Source organism: Mustelus asterias, unplaced genomic scaffold (assembly GCF_964213995.1).
Source record: "Mustelus asterias unplaced genomic scaffold, sMusAst1.hap1.1 HAP1_SCAFFOLD_1042, whole genome shotgun sequence".
Classification (NCBI taxonomy): domain Eukaryota; kingdom Metazoa; phylum Chordata; class Chondrichthyes; order Carcharhiniformes; family Triakidae; genus Mustelus; species Mustelus asterias.
In genome coordinates this window covers 64,453-76,092 of record NW_027590987.1, presented here as the reverse complement: position 1 = coordinate 76,092, position 11,640 = coordinate 64,453, and the positions used below count along the sequence as shown (strand labels likewise).

The 11,640-nt window shown below is 47.1% G+C and overlaps 1 protein-coding gene across 1 annotated transcript; it reads left to right on the top strand.

The window, feature by feature from the left end:
• The first annotated feature begins 3,455 nt into the window (after positions 1–3,455).
• LOC144487789 (uncharacterized) lies at positions 3,456–10,880 on the top strand. Its single transcript, XM_078205863.1, has 3 exons — positions 3,456–3,579; positions 6,039–6,519; positions 9,845–10,880. The coding sequence occupies exons 1-3, from the start codon at positions 3,456–3,458 to the stop codon at positions 10,608–10,610; spliced, it is 1,371 nt and encodes a 456-aa protein (XP_078061989.1). The 3' UTR covers positions 10,611–10,880.
• The last annotated feature ends 760 nt before the right edge of the window (positions 10,881–11,640 follow it).

The following is an 11,640-nucleotide window of genomic DNA, read 5'->3' as shown; positions in this document are numbered from 1 at the left end:
GGTAAGGGTGGCAGATTTCCTTCCCTAAAGGACAAGAGTTTTTTTTATGACAATCGGCATTGGTTTCATTAAAAGTTTATTTCTGGATTTTTTTGTTATTGAATTCAAATTCCACCAGCTGCCATGGTGGGATTTGAACCCAGGTCCCCAGAACATGACTTTGGGTTTCTGGATTACTTGTTCAATATTACTTCGCCACTGGGTGCCCCTAAACTCATAAGAAATCTTATACCAGAAGCTTTGACCTGGATATCGAGCTCAGAGATTAATATTTAACACGGTTTTTGCTTCTTCTCTCAGACAGGAGAAGAAGAAAAGAAACCACAAGCTTGTTCTGTTTGAGTGTTCTACTTTTGGGTGTGACAAATTGAACTGTAATAGAAAACATAGAAAACTACAGCACAAAACAGGCCCTTCGGCCCACAAGTTGTGCCGAACATATCCCTACCTTTTAGGCCTACCTATAACACTCCATCATAACACTCCATCCTATTAAGTCCCATCTACTCATCCAGGAGTCTCTTAAAAGACCCTATTGAGTTTGCCTCCGCCACCACTGACGGCAGCCGATTCCACTCACCCACCACCCTCTGTATGAAAAACTTCCCCCTAACATTTCCCCTGTGCCTACAGCCCAGCACCTTAAACCTGTGTCCTGTCGTAGCAGCCATTTCCACCCTGGGAAAAAGCCTCTGAGAGTCCACCCTATCTATGCCTCTCAACATCTTATATACCTCTATTAGGTCTCCTCTCATCCTACGTCTCTCCAAGGAGAAAAGACTGAGCTCCCTCAGCCTATCCTCATAAGGCATACCACTCAATCCAGGCAACATCCTTGTAAATCTCCTCTGCACCCTTTCAATCTTTTCCACATCCTTCCTGTAATGAGGCGACCAGAACTGAGCACGGTACTCCAAGTGGGGTCTGACGAGGGTCTTATATAGCTGCATCATTATCCCCGGACTGCTAAACTCAATCCCTCGATTGATAAAGGCCAGCACACCATACGCCTTCTTAACCACCTCCTCCACATGCGGGGCCGATTTTAGAGTCCTATGGACCCGGACCCCAAGGTCCTTCTGATCCTTTACAGTACTAAGAGTCTTTCCCTTTATATTGTACTCCTTCATCCGATTTGACCTGCCAAAATGGACCACTACGCATTTATCTGGGTTGAAGCCCATCTGCCACTTCTCCGCCCAGTCCTGCATCCTATCTATGTCCCTCTGTAACGTCTGACATCCCTCCAGACTATCCACAACCCCACCAACCTTCGTGTCGTCGGCAAACTTACCAACCCATCCCTCCACTTCCTCATCCAAGTCATTTATGAAAATGACAAACAGCAAGGGTCCCAGAACTGATCCCTGCGGCACACCACTGGTGACCGACCTCCATTTAGAAAAAGACCCATCTATACCCACTCTCTGCCTCCTTTGGGCAAGCCAGTTCTGGATCCACAGGGCAGCAGCCCCTTGGATCCCATGCCCTCTCACTTTTTCTAGAAGTCTTGCATGGGGGACCTTATCGAACGCCTTGCTGAAATCCATATAAACCGCATCTACCGCTTTCCCTTCGTCAATGTGTTTCACTTTACACACATCTGGAGTTCCTGTGAACCACCCATTGTAGAACGATATTGCAGAAGAAATCTGTTATTTTCTGGATCAATTAACCCTTTTGGAATCTTGTTTATTAAAACTCCACCACACGTACTGCATGTGAGAGCCTTTGAAATGTTCTGATCTTTGCAATTGTCATCGTTGATTTTGATGGCTTCCCTGGCATGCAAAAGCTCTACACCACCCGCTCCGCCATGGACACAAATCTCCCAATTGCTAAAGAAATTGACAGAGTTTGGGAAGATTGCAGTGCCAAACTCGTCAGACTCTTTTGACAAATAGAACTTTTGTTGGGGAAGATTGCGCCCTTTATGTTTTCAAGAAAGTGACGCTCGTGTGCCTTTAAGAAATGTATTTTTTTAGAACATGTTCTCCGCAGTTTGTAAACAGCTTTATTTTATTGTGACATTGGCTGCTTGCTTAGATGTCCTTTTATTGCTGCTTAAATTTGGTGTCTCGTTGTAAGTGGTCCTTGAGTTTGATGTCATGGTGTAAGTGGTCTCTGGATTTGGTGCCTGGGTGTAAGTGGTTGGATTTACTACTATTTACTGTGTATCACAGTGGAAACATTCTGTCCATATCTACCTGTCCATCCCATTTGAAGACCTGTATCCGAAGAATCATAGAATCCCCTACAGTGTAGAAGGAGGCCATTCAGCCCAACGAGTCTGCACTGACTCTGCAAAAGAACATCTTACCCAGGCCCACCGCCAGCAACTGCACACGTTTACCCCACTAATCCTCTAACCTGCACATCTTTTGACTGTGGGACGAAAACAGAGCACCTGGAGAAAACCCCTAAAGTCACAGGTGGAATGTGCAAACTCTACACCGACAGTGAGGCAGCAGTGCTAACCACTGTACCACCCTGTAAAGATGGACCTTTCTTTAGTTTGAGATTGCCGTGTGTAAATCCTCCCCTTCTAACCCCGTCAAAGGAGTTTTCGAAATCCATCCAGGATAGAAATTCACAACATTCTCTCCTCCTGCTCCAGCTTTGTCACCAGGATAATTCCCCTTGTGTCCACTCAGTAGCTTCTCATTTGGGATTTGTAGTTTACACAACATGTTTCTGGAGAATCTCTATCCACCCACCAAATCCATTGCTCCCACCATCCCACCTTTTACCCATCATGGATCCGAGAGAGAAACGTCTGTTCATTGTCATGGCTGACACTGCGGATGCTCCAAGCACAGGGCAGAACCAGGCCTGCCCACTGCTCTCCTGTGCTGTGGAAAGGGGATACTCTCAACCATGGGGAATGCTGGGTTAAAAACACCTCCACTGATGGTCCCAATTAAATGGTGACAGAACCCAGAGGAAGATGCAGGTTCAGAGCTCAGACAATGAGGAACTTTAGAAGCAGTATTTTTCTGGTGGGCTGTTGGAAGTAGTAGAGGTAATTCATTGGATGTTCTCAATCTTAAAGAAGCTCTATGAGCTGCTTACACTTGTTATTGGAAGTGAGGATGGAGGAAAGAGGGAATGGGCAGAGCATCTCAAAAACTCCTAACATATTGCCGATATCAAAAAGATTGACGCTCAGCTTAACATAAAGCTGATTTATTTAACTTTTAACCAGAAGATTAAAAACATACAACTGGCCTGGAGTTTATCATCAGCAGTAGAAACAGACCCCAAAGAATGCGATTCAGTACTGGTTGTGATTAAAAGTAAAATACAATTAATGTAGTTATTTCTGAAATCACTGGATCTCAGCGGATGGGACGAATGAGTGACTCTCTTCCCACATTCAGAGGGAGTGAACATTCTCTCCTCAGTGTCAATGCACTGGTGTACAGTGGGATGAGGTTACCTGAACTCAGACCAAAATGACAACACTTGAATTGTCTCTCGTCAGTGTGGACTCATTGATGGGACAGCAGTTCCCCAGAACTTTTGTTGCACTTTCCGCAGTTCAGTCTCATCAGTGTGGATCTGCTGGTGCGTTAGCAGGTGGGATGAATTAATGAATCTCTTTCCACACTCAGGGCAGGTGAATGGTCCCTTTCCAGTGTGAATCCACTGGTGTGTCAGCAGAGTGGACATCTGAGCAAATCCCTTCCCACACTCTTTGCAGGTGAACGGCCTCTCCCCAGTGTGAATCCGCTGGTGTACAGTGAGGTCAGATGATTGTGTGAACCCAGTCCCACAGTGAGAGCACCTGAACGGCCTCTCCCCAGTGTGAAACATGCTGATGGTGCTTCAGTTCCCAGAGGTTTTGCAGCACTTCACACAGTCCATGCATTTAAAAGGTCTCTCTGCAGTGTGAACTGGTTGGTGTCTCAACAGATATGATGAATGAGTGAATCCCTTCCCTCATTCAGTGCAAGTGAACGGCCTCTCCCCAGTGTGAACGAGCTGGTGTCTCAGCAGGTTGGTTGAATTTGCGAAGCTCTTCCCACACTCGGTGCAGGTAAATGGCCTCTCCCCAGTGTGAACGCACTGATGAGTTTCCAGTATAACTGAGTAACTGAATCCCTTCCCACAGGCCTCACATTTCCACAGTTTCTTCATGCTGTGGGTGTCCTGTGTCTCTCCAGGTTCCACAATCAGATGAAGCCTCATCCACACACACAACACACGGACGGTTTCTCCCCACTGTGAATGGTACTTTCTCCTTCCACATTTACAACCCAATGATTTCAGATTTGGATAAATTGAGTGACTCCATCAGATTCTGATGTGATGTTTAGTTTGAGTTTTCCAACTGCAAATCCTTCCTTCCAAAGATGGTGATTAGCACTTCCTAAATTACCTCACCTGAAGGTTTGCTGAAACAGGTCTTTTATTTTCCATATTCATACTATGAATAACAATGCTGTCATTACTTTGCAAATTCAATTTTAGACATCTTCCATGTTGCAATTACATGACAATTTGCATTGGAAATGCCAGCTGGCCCAATTCTGTTCATGGCTGTATACATAATTAGCACCACAATGTTGTAAGTCAATTGGAACAACTTGTCCAGATATGTATTATCATGTTTTTATTGGCTGGATGATGCCATTGTTTTTATAAACTAAATAATGCAAACATAAAAAACAGATGGTGATCACCCATGCGCACCGCCGCGTATTGCCCCCAATAAAGATGGAGGTCGTTAACGCGTGGGCCGATCTCAGGGATCTTTGACCCGCTCGATGCAAATGGGGGAACTGGTGAATTTTAGGGGGAGTTTACAGATCCGCACAACCGGTTTCTGAAGCCTTTCCGTCTACTCGCCGGTTCAATCGTACCCACCGATCGGCGATTACGGATCCGAGGTCATAAACATTCGCCGTCGCCATTACCCGCAATGCGCATGCTTCCGTCGGAGCCCCTCTTTCACGCTGATTGGTTGGAGGACCAGCTGCTCCCCCACGGCAGTCCAGGCCCGCCTCCCTCCTCCTATTGGTCCGGAGTTGCCGTCAATCACCCTCCCCGGGGCATTGTGAACTGGCACATGCGCAGTCCGGTCCGGCTGATGAGGCCGGACACTCGGTTTGAATGTGGAGCATGCGCAATTCCTTTGTTCGCCTCGGGAGCGAGAGTCCTTTGTCCCGGAGAAGCGGAGTCAGCGTTAGGCGGTGGCTGCGAGGATCCGCAAACCCTTCAGAATCATTGTCAGCTCCCTGGTTTGCAGCTGCGGGGCTTCTCCCTCCCTCCCTCCCTCCCGGGAACAGGCCCAGGTTAACGGCCCCATCCTGGCTCAGCCACTGGAGGATGGTTCACATCAGAGGATGGGGGAGGGGGACAATAAATAAGAGGTTACACTTTGGCCTCAAATCAATGAGGACTCTGATCTCTGGGAAGGAAGGAAACCCTGGGAGGTGGGCGGGGAGGATTCACAAACACCCGCTGGAGGCCCCAACACCCCCAGTAAAAAGCTGCAGCTCCCTGCAGTGATCAGCAGAGAAAATAATTGATTTTATTTTCACTCTATTCAAAAGAGAACTGAACCCATCCAGAATAGAGGGTGGGAGAAAAGATTTGTGAAGATATTTCACACTGGGTTTGCCAGGCTGACCAACTCTCTCAGAGAAAACGAAAGGACATCCTTCATGAGTCTGTTAGAGCAGGTGAGCAGTATTGTGCGCGGTGCTGCTGGAACTGCGAGGGTGGACATGGGCTGGTTGGCAGGCAGAACAGCTGGAAGAGGGTGCTGCACACATCTATCTTATGGGTGAAACAGCACCCATACACCATGCAGCCTGGCACACTGGACTCAAACACGGGACAATCCATTGAAATATGAGCTGGTTGGTCAGTGTGGGAGTTGGCTGCAGGACAGGGAGGAGGGAAAGTGTTCAGGATGAGGATTTACTGCTGCACAGGAACAAGTGAGGAAACGATGTTCCACAGAAAGTAGAAATGTCTGTTCTGAATTTCGATCCCGTACTGACAGTGATGTTTCTAAACTCCTTTGACAGGATATTTGAAATATACACACATTAAATCATCCAACCTGGAGAGACACGAGGACATCTACACCATAGAAAACCCATGGGAATGTGGGGACTGTGGGAAGGAATTCAGTTCTCCATCCCAGCTGGAAGCACATCAGCGCAGCCACACTGGGAAGAGTCTGTTCATCTGCACCGTGTGTGGGAAGAGTTTTAGTCGAATGTTCAACCTTCGCACTCATCAGCGACTTCACACTGGGGAGCGGCCATTCACCTGCTCTGTGTGTATGAAGGGATTCAGCAGTTCATCTCGCCTGCTGAAACACAAGCGTGCTCACACTGGGGAGAGGCCTTTCACCTGCTCCGTGTGTGGGAAGGGATTCACTAACTCATCTGATCTCCTGATACACCAGCGAGTTCACACCGGGGAGAGGCCGTTCACCTGCTCCGTGTGTGGGAAGGGATTCACTCAGTCACAAAACCTAATGAGACACCAGCGAGTTCACAAGTCTTCTGGAGGCAGATTCCCCAGTTATTGAACAGGTAATCACATCCTGCACTGACCCATGTGCATTCTGATAGCTATGGTGTGTTTCTGCTGCTGTTAATAACTGCTGTAACCAGCTTGAGTTAACAATTCAGGTATTTGTTCAAGTTCAGATAGACTAATGGATCAACCAGGGTCTAATTGAATAACAGAGCAGACTTGAAGGGCTGAACAACCTATTCCATTTCCTGAGTAGTCTGTCCACAGGACTGTCCTACTCTTTAACTCTGCCCCAGTGCTGGTTTCTGGTGAAGTGTCTTCCCCCCCAGTTCTCCCATCACTTTCCATTCATCAGCTGGTGTTTGAGCCCAAGTTTATTGGGAACAGGAGGAAATCATTTATCCCCCTCGAGCCTGTTCTCTTATTGACTGGGGTCACGGCTGATCTCATAGAATCATAGAAACCCTACAGTGCAGAAGGAGGCCATTCGGCCCATCGAGTCTGCACCGACCACAATCCCACCCAGGCCCTACCCCCACATATTTACCCGCTAATCCCTCTAACCTACACATCCCAGGACTCGAAGGGGCAATTTTTAACCTGGCCAATCAACCTAACCCGCACATCTTTGGACTGTGGGAGGAAACCGGAGCACCCGGAGGAAACCCACGCAGACACGAGGAGAATGTGCAAACTCCACACAGACAGTGACCCGAGCCGGGAATCGAACCCGGGACCCTGGAGCTGTGAAGCAGCAGTGCTAACCACTGTGCTACCATGCCGCCCTGTGACCAAACTCCATTTACCCAGATATTGTTTTAATCCTGACTTCCCCAGTCTGTTACAATGTGATTTAAAAATAACTTTGATTTATATCAGACCTTTAATGTAGGAGAGTGTCCCAAGGTGAATCTCAGAAACATCAACTGACAGAATCAGACAGACAGAGGAACACTGAGGAACACGATAGGAAGGATGTGATTGCACGAGAAAGAGTGCAGAGGAGAGTCACCAGCATGTTGCCTGGGCTGGAGTGTTGGGAAGGCGACTTATTATCTAAATGGGGAGCGACTTCGGGGTGCTCCAGTGCAGAAGGATCTGGGTGTCCTCATTCACCAGTCACAGGAAACCAGCATGCAGGTACAGCAGATTGTAAAGAAAGTGAATGGAATGTTGGCATTTATAGCTAAAGGATTAGAATATAAATGTAAGGAACTATACAAGGCATTGGTGAGGCCACACCTGGAGTATTGTGCATAGTTTTGGTCCCTTTATTTGAGGAAAGGTGTAGTGGCATTGGAGGCAGTTCAGAGGAGGTTCACTAGATTGATTCCAGAGATGAAGGGTTTGTCGTATGAAGAGAGATAGGCCTATTCTCTCTGGAATTTAGAAGAATGAGGGGAGATCAAATCGAGGTACACAAGATGATGAAAGTAGACGTGGAGTGGATGCTTCCTCTTGTGGGGCATTCGAGGACGAGAGATCATAGTCTTAGGATAAGGGGCAGCAAACGTAAAACAGAGTTGAGGAGAAACTACTTCTCCCAAAGGGTTGTGAATCTGGAATTCGCTGCCCCGAAGTGTGGTGGATGCTGGGACAGTGAGTAAATTTAAGGAGGAGTTAGACAGATTTTTAACTGGTTATAGGGAGTAGGCAGGAAAATGGGAATGAGGAGCATATCAGCGGAGCAGACTTGATGGGCCAAATGCCCTCATTCTGCTCCAATATCTTATCAACTTAACACAGCCTGAAATGTATTCAATGACCAAGTCTCCTACTTACTGGCGAAGGGATTTCCAAAGACTAATGATCTTCATAGAGAATATGTTTCTCCTCATGGTGTAAACTGAGAGACCTTATTTTTTAACTGTTTCATAATTCGATATTACCCCATGAGGGGAAACATCCTCTCAGAATCTACCCGGTCAAGCTCCCCCAGGATCTAATATGCTTCACCAAGATCACCTCTCATTCTTCTGAATTCCAATGGGTAAAGACCCAACCTGTTCCACCTTTCCTCAGAAGCCAAACCCCCTCATCACAGGAGTCAGCCTAGTGAACATTTTCTCATCTGCTTCCAATGAAAATGTGTCCCAGCTTAAGTAATCCTGAGCCGGAAAGCAGGCAGACACAATGTTGTGAATTTCTATCCTGGACTGAGAGTGATGGGTTTTGGAAACTTATTTTACATGGGTTAGAAGGGGAGGATTTACCCACAGCAAACTGCAATCAAGTGAATGTTTAACAAAAAACAGAAAGTGCTGGAAAATCTCAGCATGTCTGACAGCATCTTTGGAGAGAGAATAGAGCCAACGTTCCGAGTCTGAATGACTGTTTGGAGAAGGGTCATCCAGACTTGAAACAGTGACTGAAGTGAAAGACCTGACGGACCGAATGGCCGACTCCTAATTCCTGAGGTGAAACATGTCACCATGGCTGTGAACAATCATGTTCAGCCTTGGACAATTATCAGGGAGAGAGATGGAGTCGGTGGCTGGGGAGTGAAGTTTGTAGCAAAGACTGAAACCAGTGGCTTCAGTCTTCCCAATATATAAAATATCTGTTCATCCAGCACTGGATGGCAGACAAGTCAGGACAGTGTGTTTAACGCTTTTTAAAAAAGTTTATTTATTCATGTCACGAGTAGGTTTATATTAACACTGCGATGAAGTTACTGTGAAAATCCCCCAGTGTGTGAGACTTGAAGGTGAATTTAGAGGTGTTCATTCACACTTGTGATCCTGGTCCTTCCAGGTGGTGGAAGTTGAGGGTTTGGGAGATTCTGTCAAAGCTCCAGCTGAGTTATAGATGTGTAAAATCCCTCTCCTCCTGCCATCACCAGCACCTCCCCCACCCCCCCCACAACCTCACCTCTTGCATTACTCCCCATTCTCTCCCACTGTCTTGTACTCTCCTTAAGTAGAGGCCTGAGTCTGTACAGACCCCAAACTGGGTGGTAGGTTCCTTTCCCTGATGGACATTAGTGAATCAGTTGGGTTTTTATGATAATCCAGCACTGTTCATTAGTATCAGACAAATGACCAGATTCATTCAGCTCAATTTCACAAGCTGCCTTTGTGTTTTTGTGGGTTCTCTCTCACTCCTGTTTTTTTGTTTTAAATCAATTTCACAGGGTTTTTGAAGAGGAGGATTTACAGTCAGGAAACTGAAACCAAACATCACACCAGGAGCTGACAGAGGTGTACAATTTATCGTAACCTGAATATCATTGAATATTAAACATGGAAGGAAAAAGCACTGTTCACAGTGAGGAGAAACCATACACGTGTTGTGTGTGTGGACGAGGCTTCAGTTGATCATCTGGCCTGTCGAGACACAAGCACAGTCACACTGGGGAGAAGCTGTGGAAATGTGGGGATTGTGGGAAAGCGTTTAGTTATCCATCTGACCTGGAAACTCATCGACGCAGTCACACTGGGGAGAGACCATTCACCTGCCCTCAGTGTGGGAAGGGATTCACTCAGTCATCCAGTCTGCTAAAACACCAGCGAGATCACAATGGGGAGAGACCATTCACATGTTCTGAGTGTGGGAAGGGATTCACTCAGTTATCCAATCTGTTAGGACACCAACATGGTCACACTGGGGAAAGGCCATTCACCTGCTCTGTGTGTGGGAAGGGATTCACTCAGTCATCTCACCGACTGAAACATCAGCGAGTTCACACTGATGAGAGACCTTTTAAATGCCTGAACTGTGAGAAGTGCTTTAAAAGTTCTGTGGAGCTGACATCCCATCAACGGGTTCACGCTGACGAGAGACCATTTAAATGCCTGGATTGTGGGAAGTGCTTTAAAAGTTCTGGGGAACTGGTGACCCATCAACGTATTCACACTGACGAGAGACCGTTCAGATGCTCTCACTGTGGGACTGGATTCAGGAAATCATCTCAGCTCACTGTACACCAGAGAATTCACACTGGGGAGAGGCCGCTCACCTGCTCTGAGTGCGGGAAGGGATTCAATCACTCATCCAATCTGCTGAAACACCGGCGCATTCACACCGGGGAGAAACCGTTCTCCTGCTCTGTGTGTGGGAGGGGATTCACTCAGTCATCCCATCTGCTGAGACACCAGCGAGGCCACAAGTAACTATAGTGATTGGGTTTTAGAACATAGAACAGTACAGCACAGAACATGCCCTTCGGCCCACGATGTTGTGCCGACCTTCATCTGAAACCAAGATCAAGCTATCCCACTCCCTACCATCCTGGTGTGCTCCATGTGCCTATCCAATAACCACTTAAATGTTCCTAATGTGTCTGACTCCACTATCACTGCAGGCAGTCCATTCCACACCCCAACCACTCTCTGCGTGAAGAACCTACCTCTGATATCCTTCCTATATCTCCCACCATGAACCCTATAGTTATGCCCCCTCGTAATAGCTCCATCCACCCGAGGAAATAGTCTTTGAACGTTCACTCGATCTATCCCCTTCATCATTTTATAAACCTCTATTAAGTCTCCCCTCAATCTCCTCCGCTCCAGAGAGAACAGCCCCAGCTCCCTCAACCTTTCCTCATAAGACCGACACTCCAAACCAGGCAGCATCCTGGTAAATCTCCTCTGCACTCTTTCCAGCGCTTCCACATCCTTCTTATAGTGAGGTGACCAGAACTGCACGCAATATTCCAAATGCGGTCTCACCAAGGTCCTGTACAGTTGCAGCATAACCCCACGGCTCTTAAACTCCAACCCCCTGTTAATAAAAGCTAACACACTATATGCCTTCTTCACAGCTCTATCCACTTGAGTGGCAACCTTTAGAGATCTGTGGATATGGACCCCAAGATCTCTCTGTTCCTCCACAGTCTTCAGAACCCTACCTTTGACCCTGTAATCCACATTTAAATTAGTCCTACCAAAATGAATCACCTCACATTTATCAGGGTTAAACTCCATTTGCCATTTTTCAGCCCAGCTTTGCATCCTATCTATGTCTCTTTGCAGCCTACAACACCCCTCCACCTCATCCACTACTCCACCAATCTTGGTGTCATCAGCAAATTTACTGATCCACCCTTCAGCCCCCTCCTCTAAGTCATTAATAAAAATCACAAAGAGCAGAGGACCAAGCACCGATCCCTGCGGCACTCCGCTAGCAACCTGCCTCCAGTCC

Coding starts and splice junctions, on each gene's coding strand:
- LOC144487789 (XM_078205863.1), top strand. CDS start 3,456: ATGACAACACTTGAATTGTCTCTCGTCAGTGTGGACTCATTGATGGGA. Junction 3,580..6,038: donor ATCTGCTGGTGCGTTAGCAG/GTGGGATGAATT, acceptor CTCCTTTGACAG/GATATTTGAAATATACACAC. Junction 6,520..9,844: donor AGACACCAGCGAGTTCACAA/GTCTTCTGGAGG, acceptor ACACAAGCACAG/TCACACTGGGGAGAAGCTGT.